We start from the raw sequence: 27534 nt of genomic DNA on the forward strand, positions 1-27534 counted from the left end.
CTAGCAGTGAAGTTATTTTATACTCATTTATGTGCTGCTTTGTGCATTTCATTTGAACACTCAAATGGTGAAGTTGTGAACTTTGGTATAATTGAAGACTGTTATCTGTTAATACTACCTATTGGGTCCCTTCCAACTCAGGATATTCTACAATCTATAGTACTATTCACCATGCCATATACAGAGGCAGGGAAGCTTTTGTAGTCACCACTAACAGGAAACAAAAAAATCTCCCACAAACTTACAGGTGTTTCTGTGTGAGAAATCACTGATAATTCCTTCCTTCTAGGCAATATTGATGAGAGTTCAGCTTTATACATACTAGGGTAGGCACAACAAAGAATTTGAGGTTACAAAGAATTTGCTTGGAAAGTGGTCTCTCTCTCCACCACTGATGGTGTGTCCTTTTTCATTTAGTCTACTTGTAAATGCCAAGTATACAAGTTTTTAGAAGTTACCATTCCCACTACTTTTAGAGGCCCTGTGGGTTATTAATTTAAAACAGACAGTTAACTGCCAGATGTAGCCAGGTGAATTATGGAACCATGTCAAACCAAGTAGAAAACTACGCTGAATATCAAAGTCTAAGGAGATGCTATATTTGCATCATGTGCATTGTAAGGTAGTTTTTTGGGTTGGGTTAGGTTGAGTTGGGTTTTTTTTTGGTGGGGTGGTTCTTTTACTTCACTAGACTCTTTCTGGTCCACTCCTCCTCTTGGTATTTATCATTGAAAGGCCAGGAATGACAATATATATACATATATATGTATATATTTTTAAAAAAAGCAATGCAGCAGTTCTATAACTTCTGTTAATGAACAGGGTGGATTCCAAGGGAATGGTGTTACTGCCATAAAAAGTGCTGTCAGTTTTTGATGATTATGGGCTTCAGATGTCTCTGCATGGTTGAATTTTGACTCATTCTATTGACTTTTGTACAGATATTCAATCTTTGTTGTATTTTATCAGGACTTTGGAGTATCTTTTAGCAGGACTTTGGACCGTATCAGAATTTGGAGCCTATAGATCTTTCTCAGCTATAATTTCTGCCCATTTTACCACAGCCCTAATAGAAAGAGATGTCCAGCACTGAAAGGAAGATTCTTGATGTGATCCCAGTTAATTTCTGTAGTAGCAGACTTATCTTAACCTTTCCTTGCAGTCTGAGAGCGTATTATTTCTGCTGCAGTGTTGCAGCAAGAAATCATTTATCTGCCATATTCTACCAACTTCTGTTTTCTCCTTGCAATTCAGCCAGTATTCATCTCAGTCATTCATGCTCAGAACCTGAATATGGTTCTTCAGAAGCTTTTCCCTCTGAATATGGTTCTTCAGAAGCTTAAGTATCCTGTGTAATCTGAGCTAGCACCATGTGGAGCCCTAATTCTGTAGACGTAGGTCAGCACAGCCTTACCAGTTAGAAGCATGACTAATAATGCATATAGAGCAGAAAATTTACAACTCACTATGAAGCACCACTGTAGTTCTCATGCTTCTTTGAAGTAATGTGTTTGAAAATCATTCTTTAGGTTATTCTGAGAAGCAGTTGATACATTCCTAGTCTTTTTTTGATCTTTAAGAAATGCAGGCATTGATTCTGTAGTTGGTATCCATATTATGTATCGCAGTCATGGTGTTATATGATGCAATTTGTGGAGCTCTTTCACTGAATGTGATCTCTGTCTGGAGTCTGCGTTAGTTTTGGATCCTTCTGAACCATAAATGGTCAGAACATCTTTTTCTAATATTTAGTTGGATATAATCTTGTTAGTCTGAAATATATATTCTTTTATATTTTTGGTTTCTTCATGTGTGTGTGTGTGCATGTGTTTGCTTGCATGTATGTCTCTTTCACTAGCGAATTTTTGTCTCAAACATTTACGCATGCCCAGGAAAGCAGAAAGTAAATTGCTTGGAAATAGAAAGGAATAGAAAGGATTTTTTTTTTTTTTTTTTGGGGGGGGGGGGAGGGCGGTTAATTATTGTTCAAGGGAAGACTGAGAAAGTAAAACAGAACAAGTGAAATTTCAGTTAGAAATAAAGGGTTGAAATTAATTGAGCAAAAATCATCATTAAGAAATGCAGGCAAAAAGTCATCAGTTGTTAGGCATGGGTCCAGTTCCATTCTTATGGCAATTCTGTGAACCTGTTTGGGGGGCTGTGTTTGTACCCCTGTCACTCAGGTATCTCTGATGCAGACTTGCCTCGTGCCGCAGTTTTGTTGTAGTGATGCCTGCTTTGTGTGAGGAAGGTTTGGTTGGCATGTAATGATAGCTGCCAACTCAACAATGATAAGGGATCAGAAGCTCAGTCTTGGTGATGTGTACTTAGAAGCCAGTCCTCTGTAGATGAATCTGAAACAGGTAGCCACACTCTGAGTAACTGATAATCTTAGCGTCCATCTTGGTGAAAGACGTTTGTCTTATGCTTTGGAAAATCCAATTAGATCCATCCAGCTTTTCCATTTAGGTGCCAAAAAATTATACTAGCCTTGTAAACATGAACACTCAGCTATGAGTAGCACAGACAAAAACTGAGTGTCCATTGTGGTAGAAGCCATTTATCTCTCAATTGTCAACCTGTCACAAGGAGGAAACATGCTGTAAAGTGATGGTAATGTGTCTGTACTTCCCTCTGCTACCTTGTACGTTCCTGCAGCAGTAGTTGTCGCAGTAATCTGTACCCTTCTGTGTTCTCCTTCTTTTTCCACAACTCTCTTATTCTATTCCCAACACTAGAATGTTAAAATATAAAAGCGGCATATATTGTAACAAGAAAACTTAATCTTTTTTCAATCTGTATGTGATTTTACTCTAGACAAGGCAACTTTCCAGGTTTGCATTAACCAATATTTGAAACAGGATGGTTTTAAGACTTAGAAAGCTGTCTAGGACATCGTACTACGTTAGCCTGAAAAGTTTCAGAAAAATAATATTTAATATATATATTTCAGAAATAGCATAGTTTTTGTAAAAGCAATAATAAATACTAGTTCAAACTCTTAACAGTATTTTTTTAATGCTTTTTTTTTTTTTTTTTTTTAACTTATCACTGTTTTGAAGTGTGCTGGGGAGGATATCACTTACTCACAACAGAGTTATTAACTAACTCTCAGTGTGCTTGGTCCAGTAAAACTTGGAGACCGCAGTTTAGACCAGACAGGAAGAGGGTGGTTTTGAGTAAAAAGTAGTCTGTTGGAGTAAATCATTTCTAGTCATCAGTATTTAGAACATTTCTAGCACAGAGTTAAAAATAAAAAAATATTTAAAAAATGTTCAAATGAACCAACACGGTCTGAGAAGCATTGGTAAGATCTTACCATTAGTCAGATGTTCTTGCATAAACGTCTGTGCTGAGTATTGGCGTCTTTTTGGATTCAAAAAGGATTTTTTGGATTTTGTTTGTTTCCACTTGGTATTCTGAGAGGTAAGATCTGCACTGAGTTCAGGAGCTGCTCAGTTCCAGGTCTGGTATCAATATGGAGGGGCTGAAATGGAGCCATTGGTTAGAGATATTCTGTGTTTCTGATATGTCTAATACTGAGCTGAGTTACTTAGTACCAGTGTTGGCTTTTTCCACTGCCATCAAAATGACAGTGCTTTTGCTGAGGCTTGTCTGGAAGAGGATTTACATCCTTGCATGCCTGCAGGAGTGTAGACACCATGGCAATGCCTTGGTGGAAGGGCTGGCTGTCTCCTATTGTGCAGGCTGAAAGGACATGGTATGGGCTTTGGGTGTTTCAGTCTTTTTGTTTGTTTGTTTGTTTGGTGTGGGGGGGTTTTGTGTGTGGGAGAAAAATGGATTTGTTTCTCACTTGTATTTTGAATTCTACACACTATATTATAATTTTTCCATCCTGATCTATAAATGCTTCTTGAACAAGTTGGCACCTCTTGCTTAAAGAAGTCTTTACAATGTAGCCAGCTATAGTTCAGGGTAAGTACTGGTGTGTAGGCACGGCCAGCCATTCATTCATATGGGAGGGAAGAGTCTCTTCCTAACTCATGCTGGAAGTTAAGAATCTAATCCATGTAATTAAGCTAGTAGGAATAAATATTAAATTCAGAAGTACTCTTTCAGTTTCAGAGGGTCTTGCAGTTCTGAATGAAGCCCTTTGAAGTTAGCACTTTTCAAGACTGAGCCTGCACAGATTTAGCCCTAAATTAGCAAGTGAGAAACAGTTCAAGTTTTCCTTCCCAAGCTGTGTTATGTAATGATATTAAATAATGCTCAGTTGTAAAGAGAATTTGAACTTAATTGTTTCATTATAAATCTGTTATAATTCGTAAGCATCAGCACTATCTTTTGTGCATGAGGATGAGACCAGGTAAATACACCTTCTGTCTTCTTTAGTGTGAAAGACAGATGCTTTCAGTCTGGCTTCTCTAATTCATTGAACACTAGGACTAGTTCTATATAAGCAGGGCAGATATATGCCAGACCCTCCCTCCAGAAAAGGCCTTCAGCTGGCTCACAGTACCATTCTGTAAAGCTTGCCATAAAATGTCAGAGATTGGAATGTGTTGGTCATAGCTGTTGTACAGAAGACATTGTCGAGGGGGAATCTTTTACGAGAGGAAAAAGCTCACCAAACCACCCCTTATCTCCCTTTTCTTGTCCTTTATTTATGAAAGATGATACTAAAAATGTAAACATATATTCCAGATTGAAAGGTTTATTCAAGACACTGTACTTTTGAGGGATGCTAAAAAGGCAAGTAGCACTTGTCTCCTCCCTTACGGAGGCGTTTCTTTTAACTGTGGTCTTGATTGGTAAACATATTTCTACAGTTCTGGAATTTAATATCTTCATTTGAATTGAATAAAGCCAGTTGAATGCTGTTTGGCAGTTGGCAACAAAGTACGTATATTGAGGTGCCAAGAAGAGACTCTGCTGAGCTTCAGATGCTTTGCATTCCAGACCTGTTACCTTGTAAGTGTAATATTTACCAGATTTCAATCCGTCTGGAGATGAAGAGCAGGCCTGTGGAGGAGAAGGGAGTTAGGGAGATTTTAGATTTGAAGAAGAAAAACTTGAATGAGCTGGTACAGCATGCTAAATTCTTCTTGGGTAATTGACTTGCATGAAGGCAGTGTAAAGAGCAGTTGCTCATGGGCAGTTTATTCAGACTAAAATCAGTGTGCATGGCAGTAAAAGAAAAGCAGAAGAAGGAAGGGAAAAAAATGAAAGGCCTTCTCTAGCCATGGATGAAAAGCTCTAGAATTTGCAGGGGTTATTGTGTTTCCAAACATGAACCAGTTCTTACAAGAGTGGTTTTAACACTTTTGCTCCTGTGCATGTTTTGCTTTTGTAACCAGATGGTTTTGTCTAGTCACAATGCTTCTGTAGAGGAGACCGTGGTCTGTGGCTCAATCAGCATTTGAAATCTTGTTTACAAACAGAGCTGGTAAATGAGCAGAGATGAATGACTGGAACTCATAAGAAGTTTTAATCAAATCATAAAGTCCAAAGCCTGAGAAGAAATGAGAAAGATATGCAAAGTCAGCCAGATACTTCATATTGCAGTCCCATCTGAATGCTCTGGAGTATGATTTCAGATTCTTGTCTACAAACCGAAACACGAGGGAGAAGCTGGATCCAGTTCAGTTGGACTTTATTTGATTATGCCTCCGTGCTATTGTAGCTGAAAAAAATGCTGCAATTCCAAATATGATGTGTTACAATTGTGCAAATTCCTTAATCCGTTTTTCCATTCATTTATGTAGTAATTAAAACCATAGACCTGGAAACTATTTTCATGGGCAACTTTCATTTGCAGAAGCTTATTTCATTTCATGTATTTTGTGATTCTATACTCAATTTTACTCCCCTTCCAGAAGAGAGTGAAACTTGATGGTGAACTTCATTGTCAATCTGCATATTGGCTCAGTTTCTTACAAATTGTACATTATTGTATTGTAGAGAACATGAAAGTGAAATTGTGCTGGTTTTGATTGTTTCATTTTGTGTTTTTAAATTTCATCTCGCTGTCCTTAGAGTGCACCACAAAATGCTCTAATGAGAGAATAATCATAAGCTTAAAGAGAAAGGAAAGTTTGAAAAGGGGAAAAGGCACAGTGGTTTAAAGGAATGAAATAATGGGAGCTCTCCAAGTGAGATGAGGGAGCAAAAGTAAAAGAGTTACCATGAACTGTGATGAATAGTAGATGTGCACTTAACAACTGTGGTCATGGGAGCTGTATAAGATAGAAGAAGAGGATAGTTCAGGAGACAGCAGTTCAAAAGCGTGTTGTCTTATGTAGTGATCTGCAGCCATAAATAACATGCAGTACTTTGTGCTCCAGACGTATGACAGTAGGATGCCACCACTTCCAGGTTCTGTGTTAGCATAGGACATTGTTTATGGTATTCTCTTCATCAGTAAAGTCATCCACGATGCAGCAAAATCACTGCCCCTGCTGCGGTCTGTAGAATACTGTATTTAATTTGATTATTGTGTAAAGGATCTCTGTTAACCAACTTCCATCAGTTAAAACTGTATTATTTTCCCTTTTTAAAAAGAAAAAAAAAAAAAGGAAGACTAGATGGCTTTGTCTAGGTTGAAATTTAATCCAGGCTGAGGAGGTCTGGAGAGCATTGGTAGCAGGTGGCTGTCCATTAGCCAGCTTGAGGTGAATGGGACAAGCTCAGCCTCACAGGTAAATCTCTGCTTGCTTACAGAAAGTTGGCACTCATCTTTGTCTCTCTCACTGCAAGTTTGAACTGGAAGGCCACTGACAGCACAAGTGTGAAAAGTAACATCCACTATCATTCCTGTACAGAGGTCTCCCCTTTTTTGTTTACAGAGCTTATGTGGGTTGGGAAAGCAGTAATGAAAATTGCATTGCACATGTGAGATGCATCAAGGATTTGGTCCTGTGAGGTCTCACTCTGAGGAGTTTCATGAATGCTGGATACATATCATTCTCCCTTTCTGCTAGAGACTCTGAGGCAGGACAGCTTTAAAGCCAATGGCTGCTTAGGAGAGCTTCAGCAAGACTGTGTTAAAGTAAAGCAAATGCTTGTGTTCTTTTTCTCCAGCAGAGTAGATAGGCTTCTTCCCCTGCTCTCCTACTAAATATCTAGACTGATTTTATTGCTTATCTCATATACATTTATTTCCAGTTGGTTGAACTACCCCCTAGATGAATAGAGGTGAAATAAAACATTTCCCTAGAAAACAAGAGAAATTATAGTTAGACTATTCTGTGCTAAGGTAGAGAGACACATAAACACATCAGTATGAACGGCTTAAGTTGAATTGTGAAATAGCCTGAGAATCTCTTTTCACTGCCATTTCCTTGATTTCAACACCACTGAGTTTGTCATGTATGACGGCTTTGTGGTGGTTGTGACACTGTTGGAGAAAATTGGATTTGGGGAAAGTTGTCTTAGTAGTTATTTAAATAATTCAAAATGTTTTCCAGGTTTTGTTTTGTTTTGTTTCTTTCCAGCACAGCTTTGTTCTGCAGTGGTACATTTTTTGTAAAGAAGACTTTTGTATAGTGTTGCTTTGCCATGGCAGTGTACATGTATAATCTTGAGGATATATCCAAGGGATTTCCAGCCATCCTCTTGGATTTCATAATAATACTTGTGATTAGGAGCCCTTCCATGTAGAAAACTAAAATGCAGATGTGTATTTACAAACTTAAAGCACAGCAAAAGTCATCCAGCACTAAAGGCACAAGTTGGAGCCTGTGGTGAGTGTGTCTGCTGTAGGAGTTGCAAGCTGCACCTAACTGACATTTGGTGAATGGCCTAATTTTACAGACAGAGACATATGCTGGCTAACCACGTCTCACGTTAAAAGAAGCATTGAGTCCCCTTGCTTGGAGGTGTTAGCTGTGAAAACATTCTAACCTGATTTCTTGCACTGAAAGTTTATGCCTGTGCTTCTGTCTGAAGGTCAGGCTCAATCTCCATCCCTTCCAGCAGAGCTGCCCACTGGGGTGGGTTCCCCAGGTCCCACCTGTGAGGTGCACCATCCTTTGCCTTCTCTACCCGAGGCATAGCTCAAGGAGCCCTGCTTTCTTTACCTGTCTTATGTTCACAGTTTTTGATGGATTCTGACAGATTCAATGAAAGTATGTCTGCACAATGTATTTCTTTTAAGCATAGCTCATTAGTAAGTTGGCACTGAGATAACACTGTGAAGCCAGTTTTAATCCTGCTGGCTGGGCTGTCAGTGCAAGTGAAATTCATGAGGAAGGTGCCAAGGAGAGGAAGGATTTAGAGAGAAAACATAAAAACATATATAGCCCCTTTCTCAAACACACACCCATACCTCTAACCTTATACCTAATCTACTGTTGAGAGGAGAAGGGAAAATATTTTTGTAGATAAAAATGCCTTAAGGTTACTTGGTTTAGGAGGCACGAAGACTGCTTAGGGGTTTTCAGCCACTGCAGGTGGTTGTATAAAGCAGTACAATATACAAGTAATGCGGTTGGGCTTGAGATCGTATCTGGCCCTTCAGCCTACTCAAGGAGGGGTCTCTGGTTACAGATTACTTCTGAAGGCACCAGTTCAGTAGTGTGCAACCAGAAGAAGGTTGGGATGTGAGAAAGGAAAATGAAGGTCATTCCAATGAGGAAAGCTGTTGGTCAGTCTTGTGAATGGCAGGATATTAATCTGACCTGTTTTAAGTCACTGTAGTCATTGCAGTCATAAGCAGCTAAACAATGCATGCAACTGCAAGTTTGATCTTATTTTGCCATTGAGGAAAGTTGGTTCATATTCCCTGACGAGTTTTTTTTTTTTTTTTTTTTTTTTTTCTCCAGAGGAGATAAGAGACTGTACTTGCTTATGATTCCTAGCTGAAAGAGGAGCAGCCCTTTGTGGAGAGAGATGAAAGACACTAGGAGTATTTTTCTTACATTCCAGTGTAAGCAGAATAGCAAAGTACATACCTGAGAATTTTCCAAGTACAACACACATCTATTTACATATTTGATTTCAGTGGTGATACATGATAACCTGGGATCTCATTCAAAGGATCCTGATGGGGATTTGAAAGGAGTTCTTCTTCCTTGAACGTTCACAAAATAACTGCTGAAAGCTGAAGAACCTTTTGTTGGCAACCTAATTTCACAGAGAACAGGAGGCAGAGAAGCTGGAGATGGTTTTCTTGTGCTGAAAATCCTCTCTATGCTTACAAGTGTGGAGATAAATTCCTGACTCTTTAAAAACTGGTTTGTCGGCAACTTCAGTATGACCAAAATGTCGCTCAGATTTCAGAGGGGCTTTGGTACTTTTGTATCTTGCACTAATGCCAGTTGATGGATGCTGCAACTTCTCTACTTGTGCGTCTTCCCAGCAGAAAAGGATCTGTCAGTTCCCATTGGGAATGCGTGGTCGTGGGCCCGACATCATAGTGTAAGACCCAGGAGCTGAGGACACATCTGAGGATGTGTTTTCCCGTTATTAACGCTGTAGCGTTGCATAAGCAGCAGTGAGATTATAGTGGGGGTTATGTTCAAGAAAGAGAACCATTCTACTGTTTCTTTCCCCCATACATTTTAATCTGCCACAAGATTAAGATCTGTTTGTTGAGCAACACAGATAGCGGTATGGTTAGTATTTGCATTCCCTTTTGGCTCCTCTGCATGAGAGGAGATGTGTAAATAGGACTTCATGCAGGAGAGAACTGGGGTCAGACCTTTCAGGCTTTCTAAAATGTGTGGAGATTTGTATATGCTGAAAGATGGTCCAGAACGGAAAAATTGGTATTTGCCACTCTCCAGAATACTCCCAAGTAATTAGGTTACCCCAATTAAGCACTGCGCAACAGCTCAAAATTAAGACATGAAAATAGCTCTCTTGTAATGCGTAAGTGTTGTCTGCAATAACCAGTCCCTTCAGTTCAGCATGGAAAAGGGAAAACAAGTCAACAGCCTGGAAAGATTTAAAGTCAAGCTGAGAAGAGAGTTGGGTGAGTTCGTGTTACGGATTTTTCCTTCAGAAGATTCATTTTCAAGCAATCTTAATGGCAGAAGCATACTCAGAGCAATGTGCATCTCACGGGGACTTGCAGGTGGTCTATGTGAAGCTAGCTCACCCACATTTCCTGTTTCTTCAGTTTTTGCAAATAAGCAAATAGCTGGGTTTTTGTCATTGTTGTTGTTTTTCCAGGGGTAAGAAGAACAAGTCTGTGCTGTGTGTTGCTGCTTCATCCTCAGAGGTGCAGCTGAGAGGGGCAGAGCACAGCCTGGGACATTCTTTACACTCCTCTCCTAGAAGGGCATCGTTCACACCACGTCTGTCTTTTTGGGGGAGTTGGCTTTGTTGGTTTTTTGTTTTGTTTTGTTTTCCTAAAAGGGTCTGGACACTTTCCCCTTTCATTTTAGCTATGAATTTCAGCAACATGAACTGGCTTTTGATCCATTTCCAGCTTCAGAGGTTTTGGTCCAGGCATTTGATTCAAGGCTTAGGACTTGGTCTAACTGTGCTAAAAGTTATTACTTAAGAATTTAGTTTTATAGCAGAAATGGTCTTTGAGGCAGTTCTTACTTTCTTAAAAGCTGCAGAACAAAAGAGCCATTTCTTAGAGGAATTCAGCATTATTCACCAGAACACAGTCTTGGGACAGGAAAATTTATAAAGGATCATGACTGTGACTTGTAATTACCTCATGACTGCTTTGTGGCTGTAAAGGAACAATAACAAAAGTTTTTGAAATCCCTGTGCTGACTTACCCTAACACACATTTGAAGGCACAATATCTGTATGCCTTGCTTCCAGATATCTTCTTATAGCATTGGATAGATATTTCCTTTTTGCTCAGGACAGCCTGCATAGATACCTGACTTCATAGAATCACAGAATGGTTTGGGTTGGAAGGGACCTTAAAGATCACATATTTGCATGTCCCCTGCCATAGGCAGGGACACCTCTCTCTAGATCGGGTTGATCAAAGCCCCATCCAGCATGGCCTTGAACACTTCCAGGGATGGGGCATACACAAGTTCTCTGGGCAACCCATTCCAGTGACTTACCACCCCATAGTAAATAATTTCTTCCCCATATCTAATCTAAAACTACCCTTCTTTACTTTAAAACCATTACTGCTTGTCCTATCCCTGCAGTCCCTGACAAAGAGTCCCTCCCCAGCTGTCCTGCAGGCCCACCTTTATGTACTGGAAGGCTGCTGTAAGGTCTCCCTGGAGCCTTCTCTTCTCCAGGCTGAACAGACCCCGCTCTCTCAGCCTGCCTTCATAGGAGAGGTGTTCCAGCTCTTTGATGATATTTGTAGCCCTCCTCACTCATTCTAATAGGTCCATGTCCTTCTTGTGCTGGAGGCCCCAGAGCTGAACACAGTGCTCCAGGTGGGGTTTCCCAACAGCAGAGTAGGATGATTACTTCCCTCATCCTACTGGCCATGCTTCTTTTAATGCAGCCCACAAAATCGTTGGCCATGGGCTCACCTCTCAATCCTGTCCAGGTCCCTCTGGATGGCGTCCCTTCCCTGCAGTGTGTTGACTGTACCACACAGCATGGTGTCATCAGAAAACTTTACGAGGGTGCACTCAATCTCACTGTCCATGTCACACACCAAGGTGTTAAATAGTACCAGTCCTAATACCAGCCCCTGAGGACCACTCATTGCTGGTCTCCACCTGGACATCAAGCCATTGACCACAACTCATCCAGCCAATTCCTACCCACCCAAGTGGTCCATCTGTCAAATCCATGTCTCCAATTTAAAGACAGAGGTATCAGGACAGTGCCAAATGCTTTGTACAAGACTTACTCTGAAATAAATAGCATAGTGTGTATGGAAGAACTCTGCACTGTCATATATGTTTGTTAAGTATTTTTCTTCCGATCCTGAAACCCATTCAGATTTTTACTTATTTATTTATTTATTTATTTATTTATTTTCCTGTAAATGAACAACTGTGGAGGGCAGGGGAAGTACAATGCAGTCTGACTCTGAAAAGGATTATTCTATCAGCATCACTTTTTCTTGTTGACTGTGCTCAGACAATGCATTTTTTCAGTGAGGTATTTGTTTATTAATGATCCAGTCAGTTGCAGGGTAAGGAGAAAACACGGGAGCCAATCACACTGACAACCACTGTGAAGCAGTTGGGTGAAGGCAGGAGATGATACTCCGTATTAAAAGATTCACGGGAGATTTTTCTGACTTCAGCTTTTTAATTAGTTTGGTTTCTCTGGGTAGCCCAGTGGCCTGCCCTCCAATCCTGCAGCTATGTTCCTGATTTTTTTAATTATTCTTATTTTCTACATACGTGGCTATACCCCAGCTCACAGAGAGTGACAGATACCTTTTGCTGTATGTTTTTAGGTGAAGAGAGCCAAGGAACAGGCAAGATTTAAGGTCAATGTTCTCTGTATGTCTCAGCAACCACAACTGGAGTTTGCAGGCCAAAACAGATCCAGCTCCGTTTCTATGTCAAAACCCAAAGCTAATTTTCAAAAGAAGTTTGTAGGAACAGTTTGGACATCTGAAAATCAGTCCAGAAACATGCAATTGCAACATCTCATTCTAGGGACATTCGGGGGGGGAAAAAAAAAAAAAAAAAAAGATGCCTCAAAGTGCTGGTTGCTGAACACTTGAAAATCTGTATTTAAGGTCTGGCTTAAAGTACAAAATGTGTTAATGCATTTCTGCTTTCTGCATGTTAGCATTCGTAGCAGAGTCTGGGAGGAGAAGCTGGGTCTTTCTGTGCTAGCATGGGGCCACACTGACTCAGTGTCCCCTTGCAGCCAGCAACACCTCCATCATTGACGAGAATGACTGCATGGACTCTCTATGAGGCTTTTGGTCATCTTTTCAGATGAAGTGCAATGCACCTGCAATTTTTCTCTTTGGTATTAAATTTAACTCCCCTTTGCATTTTGGCTGATGGAGTAAATCTTAGTGTGTTTTAAAAGAGTAGCTAGTGGTGCAACAGTGGTATGTATGTCACAAAGTCTGGTAATCACTTTGTTCCAAACCTGTGTCCATACAGATGTTCAGTGGTGTATACTTTGTGGACATGTGAAGTTTGACAGAGACTGCATAGGCAGAAAAAAATAAAAAGTACATTTGTGCTATGTAAGTGCTGCCAGGCATCTTTGCTGTGAGCACCTTGGAGTCTGCTAATGACATTTATTGAGCCCTCATAGCTAGTTTATGGCATAATAATTACGTGTATGTATTCCCTGCTGAATATCAGGAGCTTAATGAGTCTTCATTACAAAGAAATAAAAAATTAGCTAGTACACAGTAAGATATATAGCTGATATATGTAGTAGGAAGTTACTAAAATAAGAAAACATCTTCAGTGTTGGCTTCTGTTAGCAGAACTGCTGAAAGAAAGTCCTGTTTAAATAGCTACAGCAGGAGTCCCTGTGGGAATAAGGTTGTTTTTTGTTTATTTATTTGTTTGTTTGTTTTTCCTCCAAGGGAATTACCTCAGGACTCTGAAGTCCATTGTCTTAGTGAAGGCACACTGAGGCTTCCCCATTTGACTGGGATGACAGGTCTAGCAGTCAGTATTGGTGGTAAAAGAGGGAAGTGGCTTCAGATTTCAGGCTTTTGTTGTTCTGACCTTTAAAATGACCATTCAGCGATTGGAATTCAGCTGTTCTCATTCTGTCTGTTTTCCTGATGAACCTATCTCTGTCATCCTTTGCCTATGCCTGTCCATCTCTCTTGCTAAGTGTTGGCTCTCCAAGTGCACCGAGAGTGAACATGTTGGGTAATGTGAAATCCCGACTCATCCACAGCCTTGGATAAATTACATATCTCGGGATCATTCAATGGAAGATGCCTAGCTACCAGTTGTTAGTATGGGATCTTCACTCGGAACAGGTGCAATAACAGAATGTGTATGTCATGCCTTGCGTCTCACTGTGGATGCACGCATACCCTGCTCTGACAGAAAAGCTGCTGCAGTGCCATACAGGCAACAGTTTTATTCACTGTGTTCCTAGCAGTTTAATTCCAACACAGTATTCCTCCTGGACTTGAAAACAAACAGTTGCTGATAAATACAAATACTAGCTTGTTGAAGGTAAAGGCAGCTTTGAGGAGCAAAACTCGGAATATAGAAGTAAATATGGAGTTAGCCATGGGGACTATGCAGCATCTCAGATGCTGCTTTTGTGCCATGTGGCTTCAAAGCCTTGCTGCAAGTTGCCCTTCCCTTCAAGCAGCTCTGAGCATGCTGCTTCACTTACTGTGTTGGAATATCCCTGAAGGCAGTCCAGCCCCAGTTGTGATAGTCACCTGTGCATTAGTCAGAGAACAAAATTCACAAAGGGGAAAGAAGGAGATCATGTTATGCAGAGTGGCTGCTACTTGTTGGGGGAGGGGGAGGGGGTAAAGGAAAATGAGAGGGAAGAGAAAGCGAAGGGAAAGGAAAGGAAAGGAAAGGAAAGGAAAGGAAAGGAAAGGAAAGGAAAGGAAAGGAAAAGAAAGGAAAGGAAAGGAAAGGAAAGGAAAGGAAAGGAAAGGAAAGGAAAGGAAAGGAAAGGAAAGGAAAGGAAAGGAAAGGAAAGGAAAGGAAAGGAAAGGAAAGGAAAGGAAAGGAAAGGAAAGGAAAGGAAAGGAAAGGAAAGGAAAGGAAAGGAAAGGAAAGGAAAAGAAAAAGAAAAAAGAAAAGAAAAGAAAGGAGAAGAGAAGAGAAGAGAAGAGAAGAGAAGAGAAGAGAAGAGAAGAGAAGAGAAGAGAAGAGAAGAGAAGAGAAGAGAAGAGAAGAGAAGAGAAGAGAAGAGAAGAGAAGAGAAGAGAAGAGAAAAAAGAAAAGAAAAAGATATGCTATCAGTAAGCTGAAATCTGAACAGCCTAACTGGTCCTAATAGTTGGAGGGTTTAGGGAAGCCTGCCAGAGTGTGGAAAGCATAACAACTGCATTTAATAACAATCAAGCAACTCTTATAAATATTTGCATGTGCTGCTTCAAAGCCTACTACATGGTCATTCATGTTCTGCAGTCAGAAAGAAGAGGAAGGAAAAAAAGAGGGCAAGATAAAAAGGGCACTCCATGTTTTGTAGCTGCTGTAATAAGGAGTGGGCAGAGCACCAGAAAGAAAAGAAAAAGGGAAAAGAAACCCTCCAAAGTTTAATAAACACAAAAGGGAATAAAAATAAATCTTTGGAGCATTTATTGCAAGCCCTTGATGGAAGGATTGGATTGAAGCTCTCAGCCTTTCCAGTGTGGGCGTATGTGCGAAGTCGGCCTGTCTGGCCTCCTCCAATGAGAAGAGAAAAGTTGTTTACATTTCCTATCTTGGGCTGTGCAAATAATTAATTCTTTTCTTTTGTTTGTTTGTTTCAATAGCAGAAATGAAAATTCAGAGGGAAAAAAAAAAAGTGTTTGGATACAATTGGATTTAGGACTTTCCTCACCAGACAGCAAGCCCTGCTCTCAGAGGAGCTGTGTCAGAGCATTTTGTTTCCTTCAAATGTCAGTACACGCTGTACTTGTGAGGAAAGCCATGGAAACAGAAGCCTCAGTTCATATGACACAACTGTCAAAGGCAAAAGTGTCATCCTGTTATTCAGGAGGTCCCCAACTTGGGGAGTACCTTGAGGATGAAACAACCTCCTTCAGTGCCCACTTTTGGCTTGAGGGAGCTTGAACCCATCTCGCTGTCCTCCCAGGAGCAATGCCTAGAGGTCTGCCTGCTATTTTGAATGGTCATTAAGAAGATGTGAGCAGTCTTTTCTGTTGATGCTTGTCCACCCTGCATCAATAGAGCTATGTTGCTGCCTTGCCTGTTCAGTACTTTGGGATAGGTCTCCTGCACCCCCGTCATTGGAGCAGGGCTGCTTTCTGTCCTGGTTGCTGGCACAGGAGGTTAGAGGATGCCAGATGTTGAACAGTCAGTAAGAAGCCCAGAAACCACAGTTTAAGCCCTTATGCATTTAAACATTCACAGACCAGAATACTTTCTAACCTGGCAGTTTGGACTGTCCTGTGTAAAGCGGCTGATGGAATTTCAGCTCAAAGGAAAAAAAAAAAAAAGGAGTATAAAAAGAATAAAAAAGCTAAACCCACGATGCTCATTGTTAAGCACACAGAGCTATTGGTCTAAAGGTAGAAGGAGGGATGCTGTCTTTGCCTTCTCCAACTGTGCTTTATAACTCATCTCAGCCTTACTGAGACGGACGTGATTATGATTATTATAGGTGGAAGTATTAATTTTTGGGTGGGTTGAATTAATGAATAATTGAAAGGTGACAAAAATGGAATCTTTCACTGCATTCACTATTCCTTTCTCTCCAAACCAAAATAAAACTGTGTTTTCCTAGCTACAGAAAACATATTGATTTGATTCCACTAATTAATGATAATTGTTCAAAGAATACTTCAGGAGTCTGGTCTGCAACAGTATTACAGTGTTTGCAGACTTAACTTGCTCAGGGTTATCCTGGAGTCTACTGGAGTCACTGGGCAAAAATCAGAGGGGAGTCTAGAGGTATCCAACTGAGACTGCATTGATACAACTGTCAGGTTAAGGTAGAGTTACAGAGATATAAATTGCAGCATCTGAGATCACTTAAAGGCTAACCCAAACCCTTGTAAACTCTATAGGGCTCTTCCCCTTCCCTTACAGAGAGTTGCAAATCTCAATTCGCTGTCCTAATGTTGATGAATTTTCATGTAACCCCCAATTCTGCAGTCAGCCATTCTTTCACAGAGGAAGGGCTCCAGCTAGCAAAAAGCCATTTTTTTAAATTTTATTTTTAGCTATCCATGAATAATGCCTTTTCCTGAGTTGAGTTGACTTCCCATGGATATGGGAAATGATAATGGGAAATAAACCATACTTATGTTTATTTTATTTTGTTTTATTTTATTTTATTTTATTTTATTTTATTTTATTTTATTTTATTTTATTTTATTTTTTATTTTATTTTATTTTATTTTTTTTTTTGCAAAGTATAAAACTGTTTCATGAGAGAGATGTAATTTCTTTAAGATAAGATTTAATTCTTCTCCATTGTTGATGTCCTATGTCTGCTTTCCAACAGAAGGTAAATACTCATTCACTGTGTATGCAAATGCACATACTGAAACACAAAAGCATGCACGCTGAGAGAGTATTCCTTCTCTATCTGTTACTGTTTTCCATATATATGATAGAGAAAAAATAAAAATGGAGAGGTGGTTTAGGAAAATCATTTCAGATGCATATTCATAGATTTATAATATATTGTATCTAAAATAGAGACGTGGAAAAGAAAGGCTACAAGCAAAGTCCAAGAAAGTTCTAGAAATAAGTTAGAAGCTAAATATAAATCAAGCAGACAGTTAAATAGGACTTTTGAATCTGAAATAAAGTCAAGATGGACAGTGTTTGTCCGTGCCAGGGCAAGTGGCTGTCTGCTAGTTCGGCTTGTCCACAGGGAATGAAATTGTAGGCTGATGCCTCAAATAAATGACAGGGAAGGACAACTTACAACTCATCCTGGAAGCATCAATCTTATATATACATGTTATTATGCCAAATTATATTCCTAGTAGGATTAGGTTTGGCTGAGGAACAAGTAGTAGTCTTGGAGTTTCCTATAGCAGAAAAATAAATTCAAGAGATTATTTCCCTCTTAAGTGAGGATGTAACCTCTGAACCAAGTAGCTTTCTTAGGAATTTTCAAAATCTATCAAAATTAAGATCATCATTACATAAAGTTAAGCTTTTCTCAGAAGACTTTCATGTATTTCTCCTTCAGTGAGAAAACAAACATTGAGAGAGACGAGCACTTCTGTATTACTCAGGGTAAAGAGGAGCAATTCTGGTGTGGGGGTAATTCATATCCCTTTTGATTTGAGTTCTCATTATAAGTTTGTAGCTGGTAGGTCACAATACTGATCACAATGCTTTGGGTTTATTGTGGAACACTGCTGATGTGAAGATTTGAGAACTTTCTTTTCCTAATTATGTGGGACCACAATGAAGTCTGGGGCTTGGGCTTCCTGTTTATATTTATATCTCTTCCACATTTTACATACTGGTGGTCTTCTTTGGGAAGTACTCTTTCAGAGCATTTTTTAATCATTTTGAGAACTCATCATCTCTCACTTGTAATGCATCTATAGTCAAAGCCTAGATTCTACCTTTCTCTGTAAGATTTTCTCATCTCTATTTTTAGGAGTTTTTACATCTTTCCATTACAAAAATGGTTTTGGCTGAATTATCTAGAGGAAGAGTATTTGTGAATATTATAAAGAGAATACACTTACTTTATTCCTTCTGTGACTGAATGGTACTTGGTATTTATGCCGTAGTCATTTTGAGCCTTTAAAGAGTTACTTGAAGAGATACAAGCTGGATGTTACACGTGTAACTGAGCATCAAGTCTGCTAAACGTGTTGCCTTGCAGTTTGGGGCTGCTGCGTTGATCAGAAGTTCTGATAGTGGCAGCAAGTCTATAAACATTAAACTTTTGTGAGCTGGTCCTTAGCTATTATTGTGTCTCATTAATGTGAATAGGTATCATTAATGATTTATTCCAACTGTCTTTAATAATTAGTAGCTAGAAGTAAAGATAAATGTCCTGGATTTATGTTCTCCAATCTCTGTGCTGTGTTATGTATATACATCTGTGAAGAATTATGTATCTTCCAGAAGAAAGTCCTTTACTCCTTTAGTAGATAGATGGATGGATGGCCTGGATGGGTGGAGAGCTGGGACACATAGACAAGCGTGAAACCTCAACAGGATTTCTGACCTTCATGGGAGCTTAATTGCTCACCTCTCTAATGTGCAGGCTGTTGTCTCCTGTCACTGTCTGACAAATCCTGAACTATGTAGCTAGTGAGAAAATTTAATATTTTATAATTATTATCTGAAGTGTTTCTGCTGGTGTTGCCCCAAGGGAGCCTGTGAAGTTTGCTTCCTCCTCTGAAAATCCTCCCCCCTGCCACGATGCAGTTTTCATCTTTCTTCTGTTTCTTTGTACGTTTCAAAATGTAAGAGAAGAGGAAACCTTTCCCTCAGCTTGAATGGAGATTTTATCAGGGCCTTTGAGTCATTTCGACTCATCCCTGAATTTGGCTCGCTATGCCCACTCTGCAATTTGAAGAAAGTCTTGCCAAACAACAGGGTGTGGAGAATGTCACACATACAGAGTATGTTCAGAGTTTTCTGCACATGGTTTTCTGTTTGTGCTCTTGGCCAGAATTATGTGGAACAGCCTCAGATGATCACTGAACCCTTCAGGGTAATCCAAATTGTGCAAAAGTAGTTTGCTGCTTAACCTCAGTCAGGGTTTACAGCTGGGAAGGAGGAAGAGATTATTTTGAAACCTAAACTGATACTTTTGATACCATTAATGAAGACTTGATTCCACTTTTCTGTTATTTGTTTTTTATTTTTATTTTTTAAATCTTTTTTTTTTTTATTGCTTTCCCCCTAAAATATAGTGAGGGGTGCTTTTATTTATGACTTTTACTGCTTGCAAATGGTCAATATTCATGTAATTCTGTTTATGTCTACTGCCTGCATGTCTTTTACTTCCCTTTCTTCTTCCTCTTCTATTTTTGCCTTTGCTACAATCAGAATGAGTATTTTATTCCAATAAAAATCCTTAATAGCTAAATAGGAAACAAAACTTGAAGCTGACTAATTTATACTCCATGCCCTAGGGGGAAATGGGTTTTAGAAAGTATACATATCAAATGATTTCCTGTTACTTGTCTTCTTAGTAGATCTCTGTGAACTCTGTGCAAGTCTGAAGGCATTTGCCAGATAACAAATGTTCTGATTTTTTTCCAATTTAGAAGCATCCAAGATTTTCCACCAGTAAGTGGAAAGAATGGGGTTAAACACATGCCCTGAAATAGAGTTGGATGCTTGTTAATCTCTATTAATCTGCTATTCCTATAATCAAACACATGTGGGATTGTTTAATTTATTAAATTGTTAAATTGTTAATAGCTGAGGTTGTCTTGCATTGCATTGTATGAAACAATGTATTATATCATTTGAAAAAATACATAAACAATCGCACTGCGTTATTTCAGATGCCATCCCACCAAGCTATTACAGCCTTTACTTCCGAATCGTGAGATTTGATGTCTCAGCGATGGAGAAGAATGCCTCCAACTTGGTGAAGGCCGAGTTCAGGGTCTTCCGCCTGCAGAACTCAAAGGCGCGGGTCTCGGAGCAGCGGATAGAGCTGTACCAGGTAAGGCTCTGGCTATTACTGCCTTCTTTCAAAGGTAGCTTTTTTGCCATGACTGTGCTAGAAAGAACTTCATTCAAAGTCATATGAAGCTGAAATACACATACTTTTCTAGAAAGTGCGCTTCAGGACTCTATCATTCTGCATATAGTGACAGAGGAGGCATATGGAAGCTTCGTGTTGATGATTTGCTGTAAGTGACAGAACAAGGCACCAAGCAAGGAGTTCTGAGGGTCTCTCTCTCCCAACACCTGATCTGCACTGTAGGTTACATAGAAGAAATCAAATTGCTGTCTCTGGCCTGTGTTCAGGATAAGCCTATTAACTGTTCCTTGCAGAAATGTCATCGTTAATAACTGAGTTTCAAGTCATTGCAGTTTCAGAACTCAAAGCAAGTCAGTGGAAAATTCCTTTATTTAGGAAAGAGGAAGAAAATGACCCAGTGACTGTTTTACTCTGGGGTGTTGATAAGATTTTTTCTTTTTTTTCTGTTTTCAAATTGCACCCTGCACTTCAACCAGTGACATGAGATGATTTATAAACTTGGTCAGATGGTATTGTCACTGAAGAAGCAAATTCAGTCTTGCATAGAAGCCATCACAACCCCACAAAACATCCTCTGTGTGTGAACAAGCTCAAGCAGAGGCTCCTCTACCTAGGTAATGAGTCAGCTTGCACACATGCTAAACCAATTAAGGTCAACTGCATAGAGTCTGTGCATATGTTTGTGGAACTATTTTCTAGAGCATATTTCGTGTAAAACATAGTTCATCTCACCAACAAAACCAACAGCAAAAAAGGAATCAACTCCCTGCAGTTTTATACTGGCTAAAACTGACAGTTGTTCTACCAACATGGGATTTGCTCAGCTGAAAACCCTGCTAGGGAAGAAGTCATCGTGTTAAATAAAGTGTGTTGAACCCTTCTTTGGCTCTGTTTTTGCTGCCCTCATTTGCTGCACCTGAGCACAGCCACGAGTTTGCAGCACAGTAAAGCCTGGGTCTGATCCTGTGGGTGCAAATTTGAGTTAGTTATTTCCCTCACTTTCAAAGTTCACATTTTTCTGCCTGGTCTGCTCAAGTGTGAACAAAGCTTGTAGCAGATGCAATTTCTGCATAAGCCAGCCTTAGAGACTGATAGCAGGAAAAGATGCACTAGATTTTTAAAACATGATTTAAACAGGAGAGAAATGTGATTCCCCATTGAATGGGGTTAGGTCTGCAGGTGGTCACCAGGTGCTTGCTGTCAAGACTGCAACCTGGCTGTGTGCCTTTCCAAGAAAAGACTGGCAGAAAAATTGACTAAATAACATGTCACTTGTTAAAAGAGAAAGCTAACAGAAATCTTTGAAAGTCAGTGGTGTCCTTGGTGTGTAAGAGCCACACAAAATTATGCTTCATGTCCCCATGCTGTTGCCACACCAACCTGTCAAAATGATCATATGTTCTGACTTGACCTCACTATTCAGACATCCTAAATGGAGGTAATGGCATCCCTGTGCTTTCTGAGAGCTATTAATCAGTTACCTGGAAGGAATACAGTTGAGATTACCTGAGCTCAGCTCATTGCACCTCTATGTTTGAGGAATGCAGGATGCAAAAAGTTCAGCAGAGGTAGGGAAGAAAGGGCCTTTACTTGGCTGGGAATTCGGATTGTGACAAAAAACAGCTGGTGCTCATTTGAGAGAGGCTGACTCCAGCAAGTCTGTGCCCATGGAAATGGCTGACACCTGCACCTAGGGCAGGTACCTCGGTCTTGTAGATAAATATATAGCTGGTGAGTAAGGCAGTCTTTTTTTTTTTTTTTTTTTTTTTTTTTTTGAGGCTGGGTGGGACATACTGATTGAAGTGTTGGGTGAGTAATGAGGTGCTGGTTATTGTAGGATTAGAGCTTTTCTATAACCAAGAATTAGGCTTGCCAGAGGCGGTGAGCTGTGAGTGTGTTTGTGCCAGGTGTATGCTAGGCATGATACTTGTTCCTTCTCCTGCAGAGAAACAAGCTGTTCCTGGAGCATTTCCCTGTAGAGAATGTATCAAAATGATGACAGCTGCCTGCTAGTGCTTCTCTCTTCTTTACTCCTTATAAGCTCCTCTCGTCTTTTCCTTCCTCTACTCCTCCACCCCTACTCTGCCCTTTGGTCATATTTACCGCTTCTTGCAGTCTTTTATGCAGTGCTCCCCAAAAGCTTGTATGCAGGTATTACCTTAGCTCTACGATGACTGGTCTGTACTGCCTGGGTTTCTTATCATTGGCTCTGCTGCAGGAATATCGGAATCCCTAAATACTCCTACGCTTAATCTCCATCACAGTGTTTGAGACTGCACAGTGTTCAACAACAAGCAAATAGAAGGAGAAGTTGGAGAGGAGGGTGTGTAGTAGGACAATGCTATTGAAGCATCCTAAAACTAAAAATGTCACCTTTAGAGAGTAAAACAAGGAGCTGAAAGTAGGGAAGGATGACTAGGAGGCATTGGGGCCATGGTACTGCTAGAGGAGCTTCAGGGTTGTGTAGTGATAGGGATGTCAAACAGCGGGGGAAGAAACAAACGTGAGGGGTAAGAGAGAATGAGGAAGATGTGCATTTAATTGGAAGTGGAAGAGGCAAATATATTCTGTAGGGGCTGGAAAGTTTCACAGGTATATTTGCTTGAAGCTTGGAAAGCCATGCATAGAGAGAGAGCCTCACAAAAGAGATTGCTGGTAGGTTTGGCAAATATATCTGCTCCTCCTCCTCCATGCATAAGCACTGCTTCCTATCTTGTGAGATAGTGCTGGGCTTGCCAGGGCTGTTGTGCCCAGAAGCAACAATGTGTTTTTTTTTGTTTGTTTGTTTGTTTGTTTGTTTTTTGTCTTGCATAAGCAATGTTTAATTACTAGCTTTTTTTTTTTTTTTTTTTTTTCTTCCCTCTCTCTTTCTTTCTTTCCTCCCACCAAGTTTCGGGTTGCCTACTGTTCTAAGTGTTTTGCTTTGCCGAGGAGATCTTCTTGATGAGGGTTTTTCAAATTCCTTTCATACCTGTAGTTTCAGGGAATGGTTGTTGCTGCGTCTTCTCCTCTTTCTCAGTCAAGCAGGAAGAGAGGGGCAAAAGTCTCCTGGGGAGAGGAAAAGCTCTCTTGCTGTGATTCAGTGGGAAAGAGGGCACCCCTGACCACAGGCAGGTCTAGAGCAATCCACTTTTGTCCAGTGGCAGTTTAGTAGCAGCGTACACACCAGTGATGCAGAAAGGACAATACTGCTCTGAAGGACTATTTTAGGAACAGTGAGACAGACATGTAGGGAACATAGAAAAAACAAGCAAGCAGAATATAAATATTTTGTTTCTCCTCCTGATTCTTTCTTTGTGTGGTCCCCTGACCTTACAGATCTACGATCTACCCTTAAAATGAGAAAGAAATGCAAGACTGCACCTTTTCAGCTAATCTTTCCTCCGGCTCCACTTGGCTCATTTTTCCAAACCACATCAGAGAAGGACGCAGTGTTTTGCTGCAGCCCTTGTTTGCACTGACTCCAGGAAGGCAGTCTGGGGCTGCTTGGCATGGTGACCCAGAGCCGTGGCCCCTTGTGCCTAGCCCCAGAGCAGGAACAGCAGGATCCTGTACCCACCCGCAGTGGCAAGGTCAGAACAGAGAGGATGCTGATACATTTGTTTTGTGAGCAAGTGGTTGTTTATCCACTGGCCAAGCCAGCTGCACCTGGGCAGTAGGTCCTGGAGATGAATTTTTCTGGAGGTGCCCTGGACACATCCTGCCACTCAGGTTCATGGACCCTGCTGAGCTGGGCAGCTCCCCGGCCACATGTTCATGGTTCTTCTGTGGTGTTTGCAGGCTTTGAAGTCTAAACTGGTTTCTCAGGTAGCCTCACTGACGGCAGGGGAGTGTATGCAGGGAATTAATGGGACTGAAGTTAAGTCCCTTTGCAAAGTCCCATGCAGTGCTGGTTTTCCTCTGTTCAACTCATGCCTCTGCTCTCAGGATGCTCGGCAAGGCTCAGAGCACGGTGAAACGTGCTGCATCTTGCTGCCTGCTTTCAAATAGTCTTCTGGAGCCAGGGGGGGGAGTGGTAATCCCTGAGAGCAGAAACAGTTTCTTTAATGTCTTTTTTCACCCAAAATACTTCTCTGAGTATTTGAGGATTAGTCGGTCACGTCTGTGCGTTCCTGTGCAGATGGGAAATGCAGTACACATATTAAGTAGTTTTAAGATAGGGAAAAAAAAAATAAAGCTCATAGAAGTGGGAGCTAAGCTTCTTTCATAACGCTGGTATAAAATCTTCTGTCTTTTCTTGGCTCTAGTTAAGTGAAGCCATAAAGAATTAAGTTATTTAAAGGCACTATCTTTTCTGTTATTTCTTCTGCCTGAAAGTGAGGGTTAATCCACTCATGGTGCTGCTCAGCTAGCAGCATGTTGGAGAGTGGGAAGCTGGAGGGAAGGAGGGGAAGCAGCATAGCCTCAGGGGCAGCCAGTGCTCTCCTATGCTTCTCCACTGTATTATGGTTTCGTGATGCGCTTCTTAATGTGCACCAAGACTTCAGAAAATATTAAGGGGATAGAGTACTCTTGGGGAAGGGAGAAAGAGTAATATTAAATAAAAAAAGCTTTAGCATCCTCCAGTGGCCCTTGCTATGTTTTTAAAGATTTATGCCAAATGCAGGCTTTATTGGAATTTGATCAGATAAAGCTTGGTTGTTATGGGAATGTCTTTGTTCATCAGTTTTCTTGCCTGCTTTGAAGACTTCATCACATCTTTTTTTTATTAAGGTGCTTCTGTATTTATAAATAGAGTCCCTGCACCCTTCAGAAAAAAAGCTTGCCTTTTATGAATAAGCATTCCAAAAAATAAATAGCACCATAGCAAAGCTGGACAAGTGAAAACCCTTGCGGGGCAAAAAGTAGTTGTTCAGGGAGCATTGTGGTATTGTTTTTGAGGTAGTTTTATTATGTACAGACGGTCAAACAATAACAAGTAATAATTGCTTCCTATGGAAGCAGTGCCATGTTTTCGTAACACATCATAAAGCATCACAAAAATGCAGCTAAAGCACGGGATTTTAGCATTGTTGTTATCTGATTATCTGCGCATGTGGGTAGCTTGTGGTTGGTGGATGAAGGGATGTACTGCATGAAGTGTCCAAGCAAATAAATGTACAACACCAGGCTAAAGCCCGGGGGGACACTGTGTTATGACAAGCAAGCAAGTGGGAGCAGACCTTTGGTCTTTCTATGTTGGGGATGGTCCCATCCATGCCAAGGGCTCCTGTGGCACTCACATGGGGTCTAGGAAGAAGTGAATACCCTCCACACAGTGTCTAACCTGTTTTCTTTAAGGATCTCTCTCCTTGCTTGGAGGTATAAGAAGGAAGATGCTGTGGAACATATTACCCCACTATGAGTCAGATTTAAATTTAAACCACAATCAGTCTTTCAAATGCTTTCAGTTCAGACAGTGTTTTGTCTTGTTTTTCGGTTAGGAAATATGTTTAAAGTGAGCTGCTATAGATTTGGGCCAGATCTCAGCAGTGCAAATCTGAGGCAATTTACACTGGCTGCAGTAGAGCTACTCTAGATTGATCTAAGTATAATCAAGAGCAGAGGGGCCCTGCTTGCTATTTCCCCCCCCTCCCCCCCCCCCAAAAAAAAAAAAAAAAAAGTGCTGTCTCTAGTGCCATGGAACAAAATCCCAGGAAGCAGGGTTTGTGGCACTCAGCTGGCATGGGACACCTGTGCTACACACATCACCTGGGGCATTTGATTCCAATTGGCTGCTGTTGCTGCAACCCACAACTGAAGTATTTGGGTCCCACAATTTATGTATTGCTGTCCTGAAACAAAATTCTTGCAATATGAAAGGTTATGGTTAAATGGCAAATGTGCAGTGCTCTTCGTTGTGCCAAACTCAGTGTATACTGTGGATCTAATAACTTTTGGCTCTACCAGTCCTCCCTGGCCCCCCACCAACTGAAGACCAGAGGATCAGAGGAAATTGACTTGCAGCATATTTCAGTCAAATTGCTGCTTTCTCTTTGTTACAGAATCCTTTTTTTTTTTTTTCTTGTTTTTCTGAGTAGTGTATCCCCTACAAAATACTCTACAATGTCTCAAATGTAGCAAGTACTTTTGGCAAATAATCTGAGCATGATTGAAAGGAAGTATTTACTGGTGCATCATATTCTTTGCCATTTGAGACTTATCTTGGATGCAGCCAGCTCTTGCCAGAACAGAGTAGTTACTGAAGACAACTTGAAGTATGTAATACCCCATTAGCTACTGGCATGAGCTGGTGCATACTCCCAACTTGACCTAACAGTAGTGTAGGGCGCTGAGCTGATAGATTTATTACAGTTTGTGGTGTGTGTATATTATGGGGAAAGTAGGAATGTAGGACACAGGTCAGAGATAAGCCTCTGAATTTGGGTTCTTGCTCTTTGGGTTGCAATCTGGCAGGGAAACCAGATTCATGTTAGGCTGAGACACGCACAAGTTTGAACCAAACACTGCAGCTTGATAGTTACTGGGCTGGTGAATATCATATTGGTGCTAAGAGGCCCATTGTAGGTAAGGTGCTGAGGAAAGCTGGGGAGCTTTGTTGTCAGACAGTTCACCTGAGGGCTAGCTAGTGAACAGAAATGGCTGCAAGAAATGAGAAAGGGCAACTCTTGGGTCCGGAAAAAAGAAAACGGTGCTATAGAGCCTTTTCCAACTTAAGAGCAAATGACATGCCCACAGCAAAGAGACCCCAGAAACAATTCCATATCACTCATGTGATGAGACAGCAAAAGGACTCTGGGCTTCCTTATGCCCTGCTTCCTTGTCCAGTAATGAAGAAAAGCTGTGGAGGAGACGTAAAGGAAAATAATGTGCAGCTTTGTAGGAGAGAAGCCTGTATGAAGAATAGATGAGGGGAGAAAATGGAGGATGGAAGTGGTTTGGATGGAAGTTTCTGGTGGGAAGAGAAAATTATAAGAATGATGGAAGAAGAACAAGGCAAGAAGAAGGGAAGAAAGAAGAGTGACTTGTGAAAGAAGACAGCATCTTAGAAAAAACAGTAAGTCCAAATATTAAAGCAGCAGATGAACTTTAACGCAAAAATTTTGTGATGAAATGCATATGAACATGAAGTATAGCTATCAGAGACAGGACAGATGAAGGGGTTGGAAGACCTGAGCTTAGAAGGGAGATGAACACAGGAGTACCCTGCAAGGACGTAGGGAACTTGGCTAGGAGACAGGAGAACCCTCTCTGTTTTTGTTGACTTTGGCTCCTCTTTGTTGATATTTTAATAAAACATAAAGTGCCTTTGGCAAGTTAAAGCTAAATGCTAGATAAGTTTACAGGATTTCTTGTTTCGCTTTATTTTATGTAAAATCTTTTTTTAGGAGCTGTCTTAAAATCTTC

General features: G+C 40.6%; 1 protein-coding gene across 1 annotated transcript in view; it reads left to right on the forward strand.

The window, feature by feature from the left end:
- The window catches only part of TGFB2 (transforming growth factor beta 2), a 69741-nt gene that overhangs the window by 25879 nt on the left and 16328 nt on the right, over positions 1-27534 (forward strand). The window contains 1 exon segment of the mRNA XM_032185834.1: positions 19982-20145. Coding sequence (XP_032041725.1) covers positions 19982-20145 — 164 coding nt within the window.

Source organism: Aythya fuligula, chromosome 3 (genome assembly GCF_009819795.1).
Source record: "Aythya fuligula isolate bAytFul2 chromosome 3, bAytFul2.pri, whole genome shotgun sequence".
In the NCBI taxonomy this organism is placed as follows: domain Eukaryota; kingdom Metazoa; phylum Chordata; class Aves; order Anseriformes; family Anatidae; genus Aythya; species Aythya fuligula.